The sequence below is a fragment of the Dipodomys spectabilis genome, unplaced genomic scaffold (assembly GCF_019054845.1).
Source record: "Dipodomys spectabilis isolate Male_0828 unplaced genomic scaffold, ASM1905484v1 ptg000001l, whole genome shotgun sequence".
Classification (NCBI taxonomy): Eukaryota; Metazoa; Chordata; class Mammalia; order Rodentia; family Heteromyidae; genus Dipodomys; species Dipodomys spectabilis.
In genome coordinates, this window is record NW_024870678.1 from 19,286,545 (window position 1) to 19,307,888 (window position 21,344).

A 21,344-nucleotide genomic window follows, 5' to 3' on the forward strand; every position below is an offset into this window, starting at 1 on the left:
TTGCAATGGGTCCACCTGTATCCCTATTTAAACGATTTGTTTTTCCCCTTCCCCTCCACAAATTATACCAACATCAAATACAGTGAAAGCAGGGGTTATACTGTGGGGGAGGGATGAATTTTCTTATATGCCAAACTCCAGTATTATATTGTGAAACAAACATTAGTAATCTTGAACCTCATACTGGATTGTAGTACAGTGCGTTTGCCCTGTGTGAGAGTCAACAGTGAAGTTGACTTCAGTTAATATGGAGACTATTTGGAAAGCTATTTGAAATATGGGTTTGGAAAGCTCTAATCTAGGTGATCTAGAAGATACAATGAAGATACTGCACAGTGAAGAGACAGTAATTCCTCATTGTAAGTTTTTCTTTTTTTAAAATCTAAATCCCTTAAAAAAAAATCTGTTGGATTCCAAAGTGTATTATACTCCTAACAGAAAAAGCCAAGACAAAAAATCTTAATGCTTTCAGTCTAACAAGTGAAGCCACACCCTCAACATGTCTGTGAAGTCCAGAAGAGCAAGTTAATTACTACTGTAAGGTCCCATAATTCTTATCACAGGTGGTGTTTATAACTTAACCACGAACAAAGTTTCTGCAATGCACAATTGAGCAATTATGTCTTATGACCTCCATTCATAATGGCACATATAGATTAAATATAAAACAAATCTTTCAGTTTCATAGTGAAGTCTTTGCCTTTAGCAAGTAGACAAAACCTGACAATGATAAAAGTATAACAAGAGCTATTTGAACTTAAATGTTATGTTAACTAGTACATGCAAGCTAAATCAAAGGTAGTTGAGACACTTTCCTGTTAACACACTACTCCCCAAACCTAGGACTTCAGTCAAGAACATTATAAGCATCAGGTGTATGCATGGAAAAATTATAGTACCACGGAGAAATGATGTACTAGCAAGGTGGTTGGAACAGAAGGAAACAAGATTTCTTAGCTGGGTGCTGGTGGCTCACACTTGTAATCCTAGCTACTCAGGAGGTGGAGATCTGAGGCTTGTAGCTCAAAGCCAGCAAAGTACATGAGACTTTATCTCCAAATAAAACACCAAAATAAAAAATTCCGTAAGTGGAGCTCAGATCAAGTAGTAAAATCCTAGCCTTGAGCAAAAAATCTCAGTAACTTAGCCCAGGCACTGAATTCAAGCCCCAGGACCAGCACACACAGAAAAAAAAAAAAAAAAAGGTTTGTCATTCTAAGGGAAATGGATTTCACCCACTTGGTAGTGCTGATGGAAGAGGAAAGAAGGAACCCCACAGAGAATGGTGATCCAGGTTTACCTGTTTCTCCCTCCAAACTCCATGACTTCGCGGTCAGCATATATATCTCAGTGTGAAAATTTAATATTAAGTTAAAAGACATACTACATTGTTTTATAAAGATATAAGATCATGAGAACACATCATTTTTCCAAACAAACTTCAAGCTTGTAACTGCTGTTGACATTGTACATCTTGGCTTCTGTTGTTTATGTCTGAATTCTTTAGAATTACGTAGGGGTAGAATAAAAAATAGATTATATTTGTTAGGAACCAGCTAAGAAGATAGGAACTGCATCAGTTATTTTGTTTTACTTTATTTTATTTGTAGTAGTATTAAGAATTGAATTTGGGTCCCACATTTGCAGGACAGGCTCTGTATCACTTGAGCCATGCATCTAACCTTTTGTTTTGCATTGGTCCCTTTTCAGGTAGGGCCTTGCTTTTTGTCTAGTGCCAGCCTGGGCTATGATCCTTCTGCTTGACACTTGGAAAGACAGGCATGCATCACTGAATCCAGCCATTGCTTGAGATACAGTCTCATGAACTTTTATGCTCAGGCTGGCCTTGAACTACAGTTCTTCCATCCCCACCTCCCAAGTATCTAAGATTGCAGACTTGAACCACTGAGCCCAGCTTACACCAGTTATTTTAACAGAGGGGATTTCATAGAGGGCATTTGTTAAATAGGTATTAAAAGAATAAAGGATGGAAAGGCAAGACTGAGAAGTAGTGATGCTAATTTTCAGGCTGAGATGACATAGGGTCTTATGAAGTCAAGACTCAGACCTTCAGGGAAGGTTTAGGAAAGTGCCAAAGGGACACAAACAAAAAGGGACCATTGAAGCTGATTATGGCCATTAAGGATAGAACATTCAATGGACAATTTTGCTTTTATCTTCAAAAGAATGTAAGGAAACAGATCCAGGAATAAGGGGAAAAATGATAAGTGAAATCAACTGATACTAGACTGGTTGCTGTAGAAGAGGGAGCGGCCATGGCTGGGTTGGGGGTGGTCTAGGGGAACACTAATGGCAGCAGTGAGTAAATGGAAACAGACCAGTTCTTCTTCTCTGGGTGTGCCTGATCAGTGTTCTCTAACTCCCCATCTTGTTAGACTCTAACATCCAGCTGGCTAAGCAAGAGTTTGCTTCATTCCCATCCAGTGTCATAAATCTAAGTAAGGGTAGGTGAGGTTTGAGCTGACAGACAATAGTTTAATAGCAGTCACACAGTTCTTGCCTATAGTTTAATATTTACTATTTTTCATTGCTCCAAGATAAGTGTATGCCTTTTTTGTGGTTTTTTATTTCTTTAGGAACAAATTAAAATACATAAAGTGTAACTATTTCAAAGGTGAGGGTTTGTTTTTAATAAGCATTGTATGGTAATCCATACTATTTAAGATGTTTCTAAGGAAGATACTTAGATCAATTTAAGAAATTTTTTTATTGTGAAAATACTGTACAGAGGAGTTACAATCAATTTAAGAAATTTTAAAATAAATTATTTCAAAACTGTAAGGTCCGCTCCTGGATGGCTAGCAGACTCCACCCTCCTTGCAGCAAAGTCTCCACCCAGTACCTGCGTTACCTAGGCAACTGGCACACCTGGAAGAGGTCACATCTGCTTTGCTGAGGTCTCATCTGAATTTGATGTGGCCACACCTTTCTCTGCCCATACCCTAGATAAGGCCTAGCCCAGGCCCAGACACACTCTTTTCTAGCTCTCTTTTCTCTGTCCCAGCTCACTCTTCTCATTCCCAGCTCTCTCTTTCCCAGCTCTCTCTTCTCTTTTCTAGCTCTTTCTCAGCTCTTTCCCACCTCTTTCCCAGGTTTATCCCAGCCACGTGGAGAGCCAAAGTGGCCTGGTGCCAGCCAGAACGATGAATAAACCTACCCCTTACCTGAATACCACGTGCATGGTGCTGTTCTAACTCTGCTACCTCTTTTTAAAAACCTAACAAAAACCAGTTTCTCAAGTTTATGAATATTATTTTAAAAGCTTTTTTTTTTAGTTTGTTAGGCATGTGTCCTGTGATCTTGTGCTATACATTTTTTTTTTTGGTAGAGGGAAAAATAAATATTTTTTCAGATTCTTCTATTATTCTCCATTAATTACGTTCACTGTAAAGTCCTGATACAAGGATAGGTTAGTAAAATAAATTGGAGTTTAACCTGCAGCTAGGTAGAGAATAGCATTGAGGATGATAAACTGTTTTTCTGTGTCTTCAGCATCTAAGAGAACCAATCACTCAGTAGAAAGGGGCAGTTGAAAGAGTCAGGGCAGTAACAAGATAGATTCAGCAAATCACATCAAAGCAAATCCATTTTTTTTAATTAAAAAGGGAGAATGTCTGTGGGCACCAGTGCTCATGCTTGTAATTCTAGCTACTCAGGAGGCTGAGATCTGAGGACCCTGATTTGAAGTTAGCCTGAACAGGAAAGTCTATTAAACTCTTACCTCCAATAAACTACTCAGAAAAAGCAGGAAGTGGAACTATGGCTCAAGTGGTAGAATACTAGTCTTGAGCAAACAAAAAAACAAAAACAAAAAAATCTCAGGGACAGCACTCAGTCCCTGAGTTCAAGTTCAGAACTGTCAGGAGGTGGGGGGGGGGGGGGGGAGATGTAGTGGCTCCTATGAACAAACAAGAAGATGGATGGAAACTGACCTTGAGCTTGATTCTGGACTCAACCTCCTCTTCCCCCTCCATCTCTTCTTTCTATTCTGTGTCCTCACCTTCACAAGCTTTAGGTGTTGAGGGGAATATGAGTCCCAACAGCTCTTGGAGCATCTTTATTGTCCTACATTTGAATGGAATGAATTTTTCTCTTCTGAGTCTCACATTTAAAGGTAAAGGGAAGGTACAGGTTGTAAACTATACAAGTTTCAAAGCCATTGTAATTTATGTTATAGTATAGAGTGCTTTTATACAGTAACAAAAGTGGTACGTTACGGAAATTTCCAAAGTGTGTTGAGGATGGAACACTTTAAGAAATAAACCCAGGGCAAGATCTGGACTAGTAGTAGTCCTGATCAACAGATCTGCAGGAATGTATAAAGAGAAGGGATGGGTGGTGTTCTTCCTTCCTTACAAAACAGGTGAACATAGGAACAGAATGGGTTTAGAGTGGATGTGACCTGGAGCTCTCTGCAACAGTGGAGCAATTGCTCTGATCTGGAACTCTCCATGATGTGTGGTTTGGACTCAACATAGAGAATCAAGAGTGCTCCAGTTTTCACTGTGAATATTGGAAAGTTTGGAATCCAGTTTATGGCTCTCAATATTTTCTCTTCTGTCATCTCTACTTTCTTTTACTCTACTTGTTGTTATAATTTATTGGTCCTTTTTTTTTTACATTTTATTATAATACCTTTTGCTGCATTTTATGTTATTAGTTATATAATGTTTTAGGGGGGTTGAGCAAAAAATGCATGAATGACCAGAAAGAAGCGCTGTAAAACATTTATCACAAGTGCACAATGCATATTCTAAAGTAGGTATGACTTAGGAAAGTTACATACAAACTGAAATGGATGCAATTATTTTTTCAACATCACACATTTCAATCAATTTGGTACAGCTAGCAAGCTCAAACCATTTTATATTATACTATTTCAGGGCAGTTTATTCATGTCTGCGAGACATCTATTGTAAGATTAATTAGCAGCTCATTTCCTATGATGAGACATTTTTTGGTTGCAAAAGTATGACAATGTAAGGTCTATAGAATGATGCCTAATTTTCTAATTTGCTATTATTTCAACATTGTTTCAAGAAACAGGGCTTACTGTAAGACAAGCCCTGTGTTAAAGACTTTTTATATTTTCTTATTTAACTTTTACAATTGCCTTTTTATATTCAACTACTGTTATCCCTGGTTTAAAAATAAAAAAGTAGACCATAGAAGGGCTTGAGCAACTCTCAGACATAAAGAACCAATGAGTGGTGGATGAATGAGGCAGTTGAGGGGGGGAAGGGAAGAGGAATAATACAGTTTAGGCATTCTGACTTTATATCTCAGTAAGTAGCATTATAAATATTTTCTGGTCAGAAGCACCATTTTAGAGTGAAAATATTATAGAAGGGGTAATAATAATATATAATAATATTATATGAGGTACCAGAGAGCCAGCGCTGTGGTAGAATGACAGAAGTATGATATTTTGGAGCCATATAGATCTACACAGGAGTCCTACTTTGACAATTCTTAGTTGTGTGGAATTGAGCAGGTCTCTTGGCTTTTCTGATCCTTTGTTTCTCATATATAAGCAGTGACAAGCTTTTCACTTAAATGTGTGGGGAAAGAAAAGCCGGGCACATAGCAGGCAGGTACTGAGGTAGATTTATTGTTTTAAAAAAGGATCCATAAATATAGGTGCCATGAATGAGTAAAATCTTGTCATTTGTTGGAAAAGATTAAGTATGAAGAGTTTGAGGGCAAAGTATGTCTTAGTGCAGCTTGTGGAAAACAAACTTGGTTCCTCAAGCCCCAAATTCCTGGAGATTGTCTCTTAGCAGCTGCAGTGAGGTTAGTCTCTGGTTTATTCCTTACAGAAGAGGAGTGAGACATAGCCCTGGATCATCTTTGGATCATTCTTTGGACCATCTTCCCAGCACCTTTATCTCCCCTTTGTAGGTGGGGTGGTGCTATAGAGGAAGCTATTCTTTGACTTGACTTGTCTGTTTCTCTATCTAAAATTTTCTCTTCTCTATCTAAAATTTTCTGTTTTCCTTGACTTTTTTGGGGGGGGAAGGGGGTCCGGTCGTGGGGCCTGAACTCTGGGCCTGGGCACTGTCCCTCAGCTCTTCAGCTCAAGGCTAGTGCTCTACCACTTGAGCCATAGTGCCACTTCTGGCTTTTTTCTTTTTGCTTATGTGGTGCTGAGGAATCGAACCCAGGGCCTCAGGCATGCAAGGCAAACGCTCTACCACTGAGCCACCTTCCCAGCCCCTCCTTGACTTTTTTCTAAGAAGATAAATGTGTTTCTTACCAGAGAAAAAGAAAGAAAGACAGAGAGAGAGAGAGACAAAGACAGAGAAAGAGAAGTTTTCTACCTTCTCAAGAGACCAAGTAGAAATATACAATTAGTGATACAATTCTTATAACTTTTTTAGGTTTTATTTTTATTTACATCTATTGAATACATAAAATAATGGGACATTTTTATTTCCATACATTCTATAAGGCACTTTGATCATATCCCTCCCCTATTACCTTTTCTCATTCCCTTTCTCCTCTCATGCTGGTTTCTTCTTCCCAAATAGTATACATTCATGCCATTTTAAAAATCTAGATTCCAATATGAGAGAAAAACATGTGGTATTCATCTTTCTGAGTCTGTCTTATTTTACTTAACATGATGATCTCCCGTTCTATCCATTTTCCTACAAATAAAGTAATTTCATTCTTCCTCATGGTTTGATAGTACTCCATTGTGCCACACACACACACACACACACACACACACACACACACACATTTTCTTTATCAATTCATCAGTTGCTGGCCATCTCAGCTCATTCAGTAGCTGAGCTATTGTGAATAGTAAACATAGGTATCTCTAATTCTTTGGATAAAGGTATGTTGTATAACAAGGTCACATGGTAGTTCTATTTTTAAGTTGTTGTTTTTTTCTGAGGACCCTCCATACTGATCTCCATAATGACCAAACCAACTTACACTTTTACATACGGTGTGTACATGTTCCTTTTCTCCATATTCTCACCAGCATTTGGTGTTTGTTTTCTTGATGAAAACCATTTTGATAGGGATGAGATAGACTCTCAATATAGTTCAGATTTGCATTTCCCTGATGAGTAAAGATGTTGAACATTTTTTAATGTATTCAGTTCATGTGTTCATTTATTGATTGGTTAATTTGTTCTTTTGTTGTTAACTATTTTGCATTAACTATTCTGCATAATAATCCTTTGTTAGATAAATGACTGGTAACGATTTTTTTCCATTTTGTAGGATGTCTGTTCAATATGGTCATTGTTTCTCTTGCTATGCAGAAGGTTTTTTAATGTGTGTGTGTGTGTGTGTGTGTGTGTGTGTGTGTGTGTGTGTGTGTGTTAGGACCTTGCACTTGTTATGCTAGCAAAATCCTACTGTGCCATGCCTCCAACCCTGTTTTCCACTGGTTATTTTTAGGAATAATGACTTCCTTCATACTGAAGGGCACACCTGAGCTGTGATGTGCCAGCTTTCTTCTTCCCATTATTACTGAAATCACAAGCACACACCACAATGTCCAGACTCTTTCCATGGAGATGGAACCTCTCTGACTTTTCTGGCTGGGACTGGCCTGCAGCCATGATTTTTACAATACTTTTTTATTGTAAAAATACTGTACAGAGGGGTTACAGTTACATGAGTACATGAGCAAGGTAATGAGTAAATTTCCTAACAAGCATTGTTACCTCCTCCTTGGTTTTTCCCCTACCATCCCTTCCCTCCCACCTCCACAACTATTCCCCCCTCCTCCTCCTCCTAAATTGTAAAGTTCGTTTTTCAACATAGTATCTTGTACATCTCATTGTTACAATGGGTCAACCTGTTTTCCTATTTAAGCATTCCCCCCCCCCATCTCTTCAAATTAAAGAAGTGTATATACAAGATGCAGGGCACCAACATCAAATACGGTGAAAATAGGGGTTATGCCATGGGGGAGGAACATACAAAGAAACAAAAAGATCACATGGTACATTATAAATACGTTAGAAACAATCACAAGAAAGAAAAAACAACTGTGTCCCTATCTTGGGGTTCATAGCCATGATTCTTCTGTTGTCAGCGTCCTTTGTAGCTTGAGGTGACAGGCACCCTGCACCACTGGGTCCAGCTATGCATTGAGAAGGGGTCTTGTTAACTTTTCTGTATGAACTGGCCTTAAACCTCAATCTTCCCATCCTCAGACTCTCAAGTAACTCAAATTACAGTCACGAGTCATTAATACCCAGGCTTTGAATTTAATGCAGTCCCATTTGCCAACTCTCATCATTTTAAAGCTATTGGAGTCTTATTAGAAAATTGTTTATTTCTAAATAGTTGTTAGCTATTTCTCACTGATGCCTGAAATTTTTTTGACCAAGAGTTCTTTCTTACTTGGAGATCAGAGCTTTAAAGCAAATGGCAATTGATAGACTATACCTATTTACATTTGCATACCATCAGCGCATTACTCATCAAGCTTAAAGCCTTATCTAATGTTTTGTAATAAGAATCCACATGTTTTTGGAATCTCTAATGACATCACCAAAAAGAACCTTAGAGTACTTTGGTTTTTATTTGGATGCTGTTTTGGAAGTCTCTTAGGTCATCAGGAAGAGAAAGCTATATCCTAAAAATTACTTTCTTCAGGATTATCCCTGAAGCGAAAACAATAAATTTATAAGGTTACTAGTCTTTAGGCCTTTAAAGGTGTGCTGTTTATTTATGGCCAGAAAAGATGGTCAAGGGTGAATGTTTTGTCATGATTTTGTCTTGATTGATCAATCATCTTTAGGTTCTCTGGTTGACATATTGTTAGTGCTTTTATAAGGCTCGTGTACTTTCCCCACTGATGGATGGGAAAATTCGTGAGCAAATATACTGACCAAGTATTTCTGTTTACCTGGATTTTCATATTCAGACTTTACAAATTGGGTTTTGGTAACCATCAAAGTAAAACAGTGGGTTTTTAACCTATTTTATGTGTTTGATACTGAGTAATTATGAAGAAAGTTTTGTACATTTACACACCCAAAAAAAGCTGTTTGGTTTTAGTCAGAAAACTAATTTTTTTTTTTTGGTTGGTCATGGGCTTGAACTCTGGGCCTGGGCACTGTCCCTGCGCTCTTCAGCTCAAGGAGAGTGCTCTACCATTTGAGCCACAGCGCCACTTTAGGTTTTCTAGTGGTTTATTGGAGATAAGGGTCTCACGGACTTTCCTGCCTGGGCTGGCTTTGAACCGCGATCCTCAGATCTCAGCCTCCTAAGTAGCTAGGATTATAGGCGTGAGCCACTGGTGCCTGGCTAGAAAACTGATTTTGAATAATGTTAAAATGTTCTTTAAATCATATTTCAGTATTGCAGGTGTGGTGGCTCATAACCTATAATCTCAGCTACTCAAACATAAGAGAAGTGTAATTTGAAGTCAGTCCAGGAAAACTTAGCAAGATCCTATTTTTTTTTAAAATCAGACATAGTGCCACATCTATCATTCCAATTACTCAGGAACCTGAAGTAGGAGGATCAATGTCTGAGGCCAGTCTGGGCAAAAGTACAAGTACAAGACTTTATCAAACTAAAGCAAAAAGTGTGGAGTACATAGCTCAAGCAATAGAATGCTTGCCTAGCAAGAAGGAAGCCCTGGTTCCTCTCTCCCTCTCTCTCTCTCTCTCTCTCTCTCTCTCTCTCCCTCACACACACACACACACACACACACACACACACACACACACACAATGATGAGAGAGAGAGAGAGAGAGAGAGAGAGGGAGGGAGGGAGGGAGGGAGGTAGTTTCTGGACACTATAGTTATGCTCATATTTTAGTCCCTTTCTTTAAGTTTAACAACTGCCTTAATTATATCAAACTTAAGACAAAATGAGGAAAGCCAGGCACTCAGGCTCATGCTAGCTATTCAGGAAGCTGAGATCTGAGGTTTGTAGTTCAAAGCCAGCCTGAGCAGAAATGTTCATGAGACTCTTAGCTCCAATAAGAGTCTCTGACCTAAGCATATATTTTTAAATATCATTGGTATCCTGCAAATTGAATCCTTCACATTCTCTTTCCAGCCTCCTCCTTCTTCCTCCCACCACATCATTCCCTTTGTACTAGAGCAACCTCTGCCATTGCTTACAAGGCTGAGCCAGTGTTACTTCCATGTTATGCCAGTCCATAGTCTAGCCAAGATGATCTGGCCCCAGTGTCACCTCCTACATGATACAGGTTGGGGCATTTTCTCTTATGAATTGACCAGTTTTGTGTAAATAAATGCTCCTTCAGAGCATTCATGGCCTGTTACTTATTTTTTACCATGTGTTTCTACTGAAGTGCAAGTTCCTGAATGCAGGCTCATGTTGGATTCCTTTTTATATCCAAAGGACAGTGCTTCTCACAGGTACACATAAGTAGAGGGTGCTCAGTGGTTGTACAAGGAAAGATGCGAGCATGAAAAGGAAGGAAGGAACGAATGAACGAATGAGGAGGAAAGGAAGGAGGGAAGGATGGAAGGAAAAGAAAGGAGGGAGGGAAGGAAGGAAAGGAAAGGAGAGAGGGAAGGAAGGAAAGGAGGGAGGAAAGGAAGGAAGGAATTGTATTGCACTAATTGATAACCTTATTTAATATTGAAAATTTCAATTTGAGAATGAGACTGTCTAAATTATTTTGTTTTTCCAACTGAACAATGGTTCATTTATGTGGCATTTCTTACATGGGTACCTTCTTTTTTCCCAAGAAAAGGGATGAGTGGATTAAGCTTCCTGATTTCTAGTCAGAGAACTACCAATTTCTATCACTATGGCTCTATAATCTTAATTTATGTAATCTCTCGGGTCTCATTGTTACAAAGAAAGAATAACAGTTTATCATAGTCTTCTGTGAAAAACAAGTGAGAGGTTTCTGAAAATGCTTGGGAAAGTATGAAGTGTTATCTAAATAAACAGAAGGAACTGTTCCTGTTATTGCTGTAGTGACCTGCGGTTATGGGAACTTTTCCAGCCTGTGGTTCCTCTTAACCTGGGGTACTTTAAAGGGACAAGGTGACACCCACAACTTATGATTTATTTTACTACACTGGATTTTTGGCAACATTTATTCTGCTCATCAATCTTGGTGAATATTACCTTCAGAACAGGAAAGCAACCTTTATTTCTATTTGAATCCATTTCTAGCTCAGAATCTCAGCCTATAAAGAAAAGTGTCTATTATCACAAGCAGATGTGTTGGCCAAATAAGTGAAGTTAATTGCAGCTAGTCATACTTTTAAGTTGTGTGTAAGACTCTTGAAATAGATGGTGTTGATTATATGCATGTAATAATTGTAAGATTTAGGTAGTGCTTTTTTTCAGCCTCTTTGTTTTTCAAAGGAGTGAAAGGTATGCTTATTTGAAAGCTTGTGCTTGTGACATAAAATTTCTTTGTCAGAAAATATCTATGTCTTCTTTGTCATAAAAGTAAGTTTTCAGGGCTGGGAGGTGGCTCAGTGGTAGAGTTCTTGCCTTGCCTGCATGAGGCCCCGGATTCGATTCCTCAGCATCACCTAAGCGGAAAAAAATGGAAGTGGCTCTGAAGCTCAAGTGGTAGAGCGCTAGCCTTGAGCTGAAGAGCTGAGGGACAATGCTCAGGCACAGAGTTCAGGCCCCATGACTGACCAAAAAAACAAAAAAAAAAAAGAGTAAGTTTTCAGTCATCACCATACTTTTGTGGCTATTCCTGTCGACCTGACCTGCACTTGTGGTAGGAATTTCTACTTCTTTTCTGCAGCTCAAAAAACTTATCACTACTTGGAATTGCCTACTTCTTATCAGTTTTACACAAAATTACTCAGAGTAGCCTTATGCAACCATTCAGGGCCAAGGAGAATCCCCATATTCCAACATGAAAAAATATAGTGGCTAAAATTCAGAGATGGAACTACCAGCTTCTGTAAAATAGAGATCAATTTATGATATGGAGAAGCACAGGGATTCCGAAAAAGAACCACCATGAGCACAGCACCCTCTGAAATATTTCAGCAACATAGTGATTAAGATCACTTGTCAGAGTGCTTTTTACCAATTCAGTCAGTACTCTGAGCATAAAGGAATGGATGATATGCTTAATCTACCAAAAGGGAGTAGTAATACCACTTACCTGGTACTTTATGGAAAATATTTTTATGCTGAACACAGCAGAAAAATAGGATTCATAAGAAAGAAACCAAGAACTAGACTTGCAGCTGTGAGTGATTACAATACCACAGTTGAGATGAGTCTCAAAAACAGAGGAACTGAGAAGTTATCTTTCTACTCAGCCTCTGCCAATTGTGAAGAATGACAAGTCATGAGTCCATTTGCAGGCAAAACTGGCCACTCATCACTGGAAAGACATTCTTCTCATTTGTATTTTTAAGTTGAGGTCAGTTCACACACAGTGAAAGTTATTCTTTCTCATTTTTATTTCTGTGAATTTTAATCAGTGCATGGAGTCATCATGGAACCACACCACAAACAAGGACAGTTCCAACACCCTCCAAAATTCTCTCTTGTCCTTCCTGTTACCCTAGCTCCTAGAACCACGTGGTTACTTGTAGTCTAGTTTTGCCAAATGTTATATGTACAGCTATATGTTATATTACCCTTTCAGTCTGGCTACTTTCACATAAGATAATCTATTTTAAATTCACTTGTGTTGTTGCATGTGTCAGGACTTTATTATTTTGCATGGAGTACTGTGCCATCGCATTGTAGCTTCATGCTTTATTCACCAGTTGAAGTGGTTTCAAATTTGAGGTGATTATGAATAAAGCTACCACCAACACACTCATGTGTGTGTTTTTGGTGAGCATGAATGCTTTCATTTTACCTATTTTCCAATCTAGCTTGAACTGACATTGCTGGATTGCATGGTAAGAAGATGGTCCTCTTTAATTAGAATTTTTCACATTGTTTTCATAAAATAGCTATGCTCTTTTTGCACTTCTTTAAGCCAATGGATTCATATATTGTCAGTAACATCTTTTTTTGTTGTTGATAGCCATTCTAGTGGGTGTCTTCTAAATGACTTTACTTGGCCTTTTCCTGATTACTTATGCTGAGTATATTTTCACATATGTATTAGGTATCCATATGCCCTTTTGAAGTAAAACTTCCATTATTTTGTCCAGTTACAAATTTTGGTTCTTTGTTTTTGTATTCAACTATAAAAGTTCTTTTTGTATCTGATTACAAATTATTTGATGGATATGTTTTACAAGTATTTTCTCCCAGTCTGGAGATTTGCCTTTTATGTTCTTAACAGTAACTTTAAAAGAGCAAAAATTATATACATTTAAGCTCCTTCCAAGCCTCAGAAGGTTCTTTTTTATTGTTATTGTAAGGGTGATGTACAGAAGGGTTACATGTAATGAGTACAATTCTTTTTGAACAGTGTCACCCCTTCCCTCTCTTTCTCTCAGTTAAAAGTGTTATATTTTGATGAATCCAATTAATCATGTTTTGTAGTTTGTGCTTTAGATGCCCTGTTTAAGACATTCAAAGTCACTAAGAAGTTCTTGAATGTTTTCTTATTTTCAGCACTTGTATTCATTTATTTTTCATATTTATTTATGATGTGAGATAGGAAATTGAAAAAGTATTGTCTATGTTCAAAGAACAATACCCAGGGGTTCGGGAGACACTGCACAGTACAAATTGAATTGGAATGTGTGCAAAGTGGAAACTTTGTAATATTCTTGCTCATTATACATTATATTGTATGAAGATGTTCTTTGTTTCCTTTTTAGTGTGTGTGTCAGTCATGGGGCTTGAACAAAGGGCCTGGGTGCTGTCATTGAGCTCTTTGGCTCAAGGCTAGCACCCTATTACTTGAACCACAGCTTCACTCCTGATTTTCTAGTACTTACTTGGAGATACATGTCTATTGACTTTCCTTCATGGCTCATAAAAACAACAACTGTTTTGTTAACTTAAACATAAAAAGAACACTCCCAAAATAACAATGTTAAGGTTAGTTGGTTTTATTTTTAAGCAAGATAGCAAGTAAACTAAGTAAACCATGTGTTTTTATTTGTTTGTTGTTGGTCTTGTTGTTTTTCTGCCAGTTCAACTCAGGGCCTGGATACTGTCCCTGAGCTTTTTTTGCTCAGGACTAGTGCTCTACCACTTTGAGACACAGATCCACTTTGTGTTTTCTGGTGATTAGTTGGAGATGAGTATCTCATGGACTTTCTTGCTTGGACTGGCTTCTAACTGAAATCTTCAGATCTCAGCCACCAGCACTCGGCAAGAAAGGGTTTTTTTGATCAAGAGTTTGATACTTCTGTGGAAATAATTTGTGTATTCTTTCTCTGGAATCAAAAGGAAGTTATGTGCATTGCAGCAGCATGCTGAGCTGCCTTGGCTGTTTTCCAGGCTTCAGTGAATGGAGATATTCATCTCTTACCTTACATGGTCCCTGTGGAAGATAGATAACTTCACTCAAATCAGTGGAAGAAAATACAGAATAACTTTAATCTTAAAATGCCTCTTTTAGTGAAATTAAATTAAATCTGCTAAAAATGGAAATATAAGATGTTCTGACTGAGTAAAGGAATACAGGCTTCTTGGATTGTTGCATTCTTGCTAGGCTCTGTGATAAGCCTCTCAAAGGCTTTTTTCAGGCTATGGTAATAGCCTGAGGATAGTTACAGAAACTACAAGGAAAGACTCAAGTCCAGATATATCTGGAAGACTCCTTTGTGAATTTGTCTCATTTTCATTGGTTGATTAGAAAATTCATTACTGTAGGTAGTTACTATTTTTCCCTTTGTGGTCAGAAATGTATTCTTGTCTGGGTTTATCAATCAAAGTCAATGTAGTTTTCTCACATGGATATTTTAATTACTCTGTAATTCTTTGACTTTGCTTTTGCTTATTTGTTTTGCTGCTGTGCAGGATGGCTAGAATTTGCTGTACTAATTCAGGATGGTCTTGAACTCAGCCTCCTGAGCGCTCAGAATACAGATGTGTGACAGTGTCACTGTCTCACTGCTTTTGCCTTAAACGTAATATTAAATTTAAATTTCTGACCATGTGTGCTATTTTTATAATAAAATAGTATCACTCAAAAATATTGTGACTGCTTTCAAAGATTTTTAATCAACAATTTACTAGACTAACATATTTATTATGATGATGTATAAACTACACTGTACTATTAGAGAAGATTATTAAGGAGCCTAGGATAGAATTTCTGTTCTCAAGACTGTGTTACCAGAATGGGTACTGGATCACTAAGTGTTGAATAAATTAATAAGTTACTCCCATAATTTGTAAAGGAATTAAGGAAAAAAAGTCATTGCAAAATTATTTTTTTTGTTGCTGCATCTCTGTAGACTGAAAGAATTCTAGGCATTTAGTAGATCCTAGAGACATACTTTGAGTGCATGAAGAAATAACCTGCAGGTTAGTGTTACTGGAATCCACTGGCAGCTTAGGACTTCTTACTGGTCCAGTCATGGAAGGCTTCATGGAATAGGTGAGATTTTAATTAGTGAGGCAAGGAGTAGGACTGTCTATGGATAGAGAATAGTGTAGAGGTTCCTAGAGATATGTTGGAAGCTGATTAGAAGTAAAGTAGTAGTGAGTTGCTAGGACATTTTGGAGAGTCTTAAAAGACAAGCTTGTTTTCCTGTATTTTAGAGTATTTTAGAAAAATACATCTAGAGATATTTTATGAGATGCATGGAAGAGGAAAAAATTGTGAAGTGCTTCTTGACAGGCTTAGTAATTAAGTGGGTGGATAAAGGACAGGAAAGTGTCAAAGATGCTAACAGTCTTGGTTTAAGTTTGATTGATTTAGATAATAGTAAAAACATAAGCAAAAATAGGACAATCTAAAGAGAAAAATTAGCATTTTGTGGGATCTTTTAATGTTTAAAGTAATAGGGACACTTATGTGTACTGATAGAAATTAACAAGGCACATAATATTAGATCTGAGAGTAATCTTAGAGATTGAGTTATTAATTAGATTAAAATATAATCTTATTATAATCTTATTATCTTACGAGTGAGAAAGTGGACGAGGTTCTGAAGTGGACTTAACAGCTTTACTAACGTAGGCACTGAGCATGAGTAGGAGGACGGAGCGTCATTTACAGTATTCAAATGGTTTTATAGAACTCTTTCACTTACCGCCTAATTTTCTATTTTCTTTTTTTTTTTGTCAGTTGTGGGGCTTGAGCTCTGGGCCTGGGTGTTATCCCTGAGCTCTTTTGCTCAAGGTAAAAACTCTACCACTTTGAGCCACAACACCACTTCCTGTTTTCTAATTGGAAATGAGTCTTATATAGACTTTGCTGCCCAGGCTGGCTTTGAACCAGGATCCTCAGATCTCAGTAGCTAGGATTATGTTCATGTGCTACCAGTGCCCAGCTAATTTTCTATATGTTATATGAATAAACAATAAATAGGTCAGGTAATGCCTTAGTAGTTATTATGTCCATCGTATAAACACTACGCTCTAAGATTGAGATAAAATCCTTCAAATACTAGACACTGATTTTATTCATACTTATTAGTAAAAACAATTTGATCTTGTACCCCAAAGTGATCATAGAAATGAACTGTATTCATTCGTAACACCTTGACATATTTATGTTTAGTAAATTCTATATAATTATCACGGAGTAATAGATCACTCAACTCTGAACATATTTTACACTACAAATGTTCTATTTCAGAGTGATGGTCTGGGTCTTGGGGGCTGTATTACCATATTTTCAGGGAAAGCAGTTTATAAGACTCCCCACTGTTAATATCTCTAGCTAGGCCTTAACCCTCCTCTCTTCTGTTTGGTGTGGTCCTAGGAAGCATGTTATAAGCAGAACTGTTTCTCAGTATGTGTTCTAGACAAATAATCGGGCTCTAAAGGAAGGTTTTGGCTACTTCTCACTTTTGCATGCCTTCAATCCCTATTTAACGTGAGGATAGAAATAATATCTATCTTCCATAGTACATTTGTGATCTGCCTGTTCCAGACCTGATGAGTGTGAAGCCAGACCTGATGAGTGTGAAGTGTGATAATGGCCTTTCCTTATGGAGCCCACAGGTAGTCTTCTAGCAATGAGCTGATCTTAATATGTGCATTCTGATGACTTCCTTGCTTCCAACTATCTTCCTTCCTAGACCCATGGCTTAGTGGAGGGAGTAGTGTGCAATAGGAACATGCAGAAGGAGCTCTCTTTTCCTATCAGAAAAAGGAGATAAGTTAGAGACTGTATAGCAAGAAAACAGATAGGAATTAGTTTTTTTTCAATAATAGGAAAGATAGTATTCTATCTTTAACCTGGATTATCACTGGAGGGATGTCAATAACAAAATGACCTTATGATAGTGACATCTGAGAGTTTACCCTTAAAATCCTCACTGCTTTGAAGAATTTCCTGCTTCTTTATCTGTAGTGATAGCACTGAGATTAAGATCAGTTTTACAAGCTCATTTTAAGCCAGTTGTTAGCAATAGTTTACTGCCTTTGACTTAAAAGGAGTGCTGAGAGTTTAATAAAAACCTGTAGGCCAAACATTTTAAAATGAGTGATGCTAAGTAATGAAATAATGTGAGAAATCTTGATCTCCTGATAGCTGGAGGAAAAGCAGATGCAGTCCAACATGGTGAATTCCCATGGCTAAGGCTCTTGGGCACAGTAGTAATGAGCAATAAAAAAGAGAATTAAAAACTCCACCTAGATATGGGAAACGTCTAGCATTGCTAAGTAAAGCATTTCTAGATAGGAACTAATGAACTGCTTTTCAACTGGAAGTCTCCAGGAATAGGAAAGCTCCAGCTTCTGCAAATATTACATGAAAAAGCAACCTACTATTCTTGGACTTATAGATCTAATTTACAGATTGAAGGACACTTGCTCTTCTAATAACTGAACTAGCTGGCCCCTGCATGCCGAGTTGCTATGGTGATATGAGCTCAGTGACTTCTCTTCTCTCTTGTGGAATGTAGGTGAAAAGAACGGAAGGGACCCGGATGATGCTGAACTAGTAAGGCTCAGTAAGAGGCTGGTGGAGAATGCGGTGCTCAAGGCTGTCCAGCAGTATCTGGAAGAAACACAGAACAAAAAGCAGCCTGGGGAAGGGAGCTCTGTGAAAACAGAAGAGGCTGATCGGAATGGTTGCGACCAAGATAACAACAGGAAATGAGACTGGAACTCTGTCCCCACTGCTCCATAGGAAAAAAAAAAAATCTTTGCCCCTCTGCTAAGTCTTGGGACTGACTTGCCCTGTGCTGTTTAAGTGTCTCTTGTCCAATCCCTGGAGATTGCCTGACACTTACACAGTTAATATGTTTGCACTGCTGAAGCATAACAGAAGACAAGTGAGTGCTGGGACTAGCAGAGGAAATTAATTTCTGAAAGAAGAATGACCCACGTGTTACTTGCGTTCCACCTTGCACAAGGGACAGGAATGAATTTGAGTTACGCCTCCTGGATTCAGAGGCTGTGGGACGGGTCTTGCCACCAATGGAATACTGCCATTTATATTGCTTGAGGCATCTGACTGCTTTTTATCTAAACCCAAACTCACACATCATTATCAAGTGCTAAATTTAAAGTCATCACTGTTGAAATGATCATGTGTACAATTAGTCTATAAATATGTCATGAGTGTTCTCAATGTGCTGTTGCTCCGTGGTGATCTTTCTTCACGGTAAATTATGTTTTATGTAAATGATATATTTTTGGCAAAATGTGATCTTTTCTATAAAAGGTGGGCAACATTTTCAAGGTTTTTTTTAACCTTATTTTGATAAGTGAATATGTCATATTAAATGTTTTTCATTGATATTTGTACTTTAAATGTATTATAATTTTTTTTCTTAGGCAAGAAACCTTTTGGAATCCAAGACTTACTTAATGAAGTTTTGCATCGAGAAAGGATGAGTCTGAAGTCCAAAGTGAAACAGATAAAGGAACTTTTATTAAAGCCTGAAATTCAGGCCAAAATTAGAAGGGAGCTTTTGGAAGAAAGACTTATAAATGAAAGTAATCAAGCAAATAATGTTGATTTTATTGCAGCTTTGATATAAGCTCTATATTGCTATTACGGTAAGATAGTTTATGAAATCTTTTTAGCTTATTAAATAGCTCTTTGGTAAATCCAAAGTGTCCTGATAGTTTCTATATAATAGTGAACCAACTTTTGGTAAGGAGTTAATTTCTTGCTAAAGAAAACTGATTTTGCCCTATTATTTTTTTGAGCTAAACTTATGTTTTAGAATGTTTATTTCTATACTATTGAGTCATTTTTTAGCAATGACTTTTTAATTAGCTGTTGTGATGTTCTTTGGGGCTTTGCAGATAAAAATACAGACTGTGAAAAAAATCTCTTAAAGAAAAAACCAACAGCAGTATTTTAAAGGTCACACGCCTCCTGATTGTTGTTAACCCACAGAAGCATTGTCCAGGTGTGTCTACATCTAGTGATGTAGAATTTAATGAGAATTTGAATGTTTGTTGAGTTGGTATTAGTATATGAATGAATATTATAAATTAAGAATTGTAATCACTGGTTAAGAATGTTTTATATCCACCTGTATTATTTTTCACTGATCAAATTACAGTATGTTTTATCATTTTTTAACAAACATTTTTTTTTCTAGTTTTCTGAAGATAAGCTACAGGTCTTACTATACCCCTTGTAATTTGAATTTGTTTGCACTGATTCATTTTTAAAGAGCATTCTTGAAAAATTTCTCCTTGTGTGATGGTTATTGGTACCAGCTTTTTCTATAGTCATTGAAAAATTGCTGCTACCAATAGATCACAATGAAGGGGAGAAATGATTAGAGATCAAATATGTAATCATTTCACATATAAAATCCAGTTGGCTTATGGATTTTAGCTATTTTTTCACTGAGTAAATTATACTACATTTATTTATAAATGAGTTTATGCATTTTCATGCCTCTTAATAAACATATTGTTTTCCCTTGTTGCCTTTCTTCTTCTTTTTTTCCCTCCTGGAATTTGTTGATCCATGTTGTTCTTCTGAAGTCATGAGCAGGATCTCTGAGTGTTTCTTTAGTTTTATGGGCCTGCTTTATGGTAAGAGAGTACAGTTGTCAAAGCATCATTAACTTTAGATTTTAAATCATTTCAAATAGGTCAGCTTCACACACATACAAAAATAACAATTCTGATACCACCTATAAAAATTTTCCTTGTTTTGACCTCCAGATTTTTTAATTGGACAAAAGGGACTTGCTGTGATATTTCTACCTGTACATAATATGCTTCAAATTCACCTTCTCTATTGCTCTTTCTTACCCCTTCTTGTATCACAACTTTTGTTTTTACAGTTTTAGTGAGTACCATTTCAACACACACACACACACACACACACACACACACACACACACACACACACACACTTTGGACATGTTCACTCCAATTCCTCTATACTTTCTCCCCCCTCGGTCTTCCCAAACTTTCCTTTATTATCTTTAAAGATCTTGTGCTTGAATTCTTGAATTCTGACTTTTAGGTAGAATTCATCTTAAAAATAAGCTCAGTATACTTTATGATAATAGTTTCCAAGTTCTTACACAAATCTGATAGGACCAAACAAGATAAATTCCTAGATTATTTCATTCTCAGCAAAATGAATATTAGAGAAATTCCCTCCAAGTAAGTGATGGAAGTTATCTCCTTTCTCTCTTGGGTTACTGTGCTGGGGATAAGGTTCATTTATAAGGTAATCTGAGAGCTCCTCAAAGCAGACACTATGATCATATGCAATGTAAAATGCTCAGAACTGCTTATTTTTCTCCATTTAAATGATTTGGGCAATTTGGAATGATTTAAACATTGAAAGTGCAATATTTATGCCTCCACATTTCCCATTATTAGTCACTTATTAGAAGGCCAAGAACTTGTTATAGCGTTAAAGCTAGGACCAAATAAATGAGGAACTGAGCAACAAAACTGAGAGATGGATTCCTTGTTTCTAGTAAACCTATGTTGCTTTCGCTCTAATGCTTTAAATTGTTTGAGAACTACTTTCATGAAATGCTGTATTGCATCCCTTAACTCATAGAGAAGTGACAGTCCTGTTTGTAGTCCTGCCACCTTCAACAGCTATATGACATCTGCAGGTCTTGTGCTTTATTAACTATATTTCAGATTGACACAACACACTAGTTTACTACGTACAGTGCCTGCCCCAAACCACTCAGACACAACATCTCCATGACGCTTTTGAACCATAGGCCACTATAATTTCTTCCTAATTTTTTTCCTTTTGGAGTTACTGAGGTTTGAACTCATGGTCTTGCATTTGCTTGGCAGTCTCTCTACCACTTAAAGTCTCTCTCTCTCTATA

At 37.3% G+C, this 21,344-nt stretch overlaps 1 protein-coding gene across 5 annotated transcripts in view; it reads left to right on the top strand.

Annotated features, from left to right (window-relative positions):
• Akap7 (A-kinase anchoring protein 7) overlaps positions 1–19,955 on the top strand; it is a 123,421-nt gene extending 103,466 nt beyond the window's left edge. For 4 of the 5 annotated variants that reach the window (XM_042667406.1, XM_042667513.1, XM_042667580.1 and 1 more), the window contains one exon: positions 17,968–18,806. In XM_042667406.1, coding sequence (XP_042523340.1) covers positions 17,968–18,164 — 197 coding nt within the window. In that variant the 3' untranslated portion in view covers positions 18,165–18,806. Of the gene's footprint in view, positions 1–17,967; positions 18,807–18,844 lie in introns of those variants that run through there. The other variant, XM_042667430.1, reaches the window with a different exon arrangement.
• Positions 19,956–21,344: the final 1,389 nt, after the last annotated feature.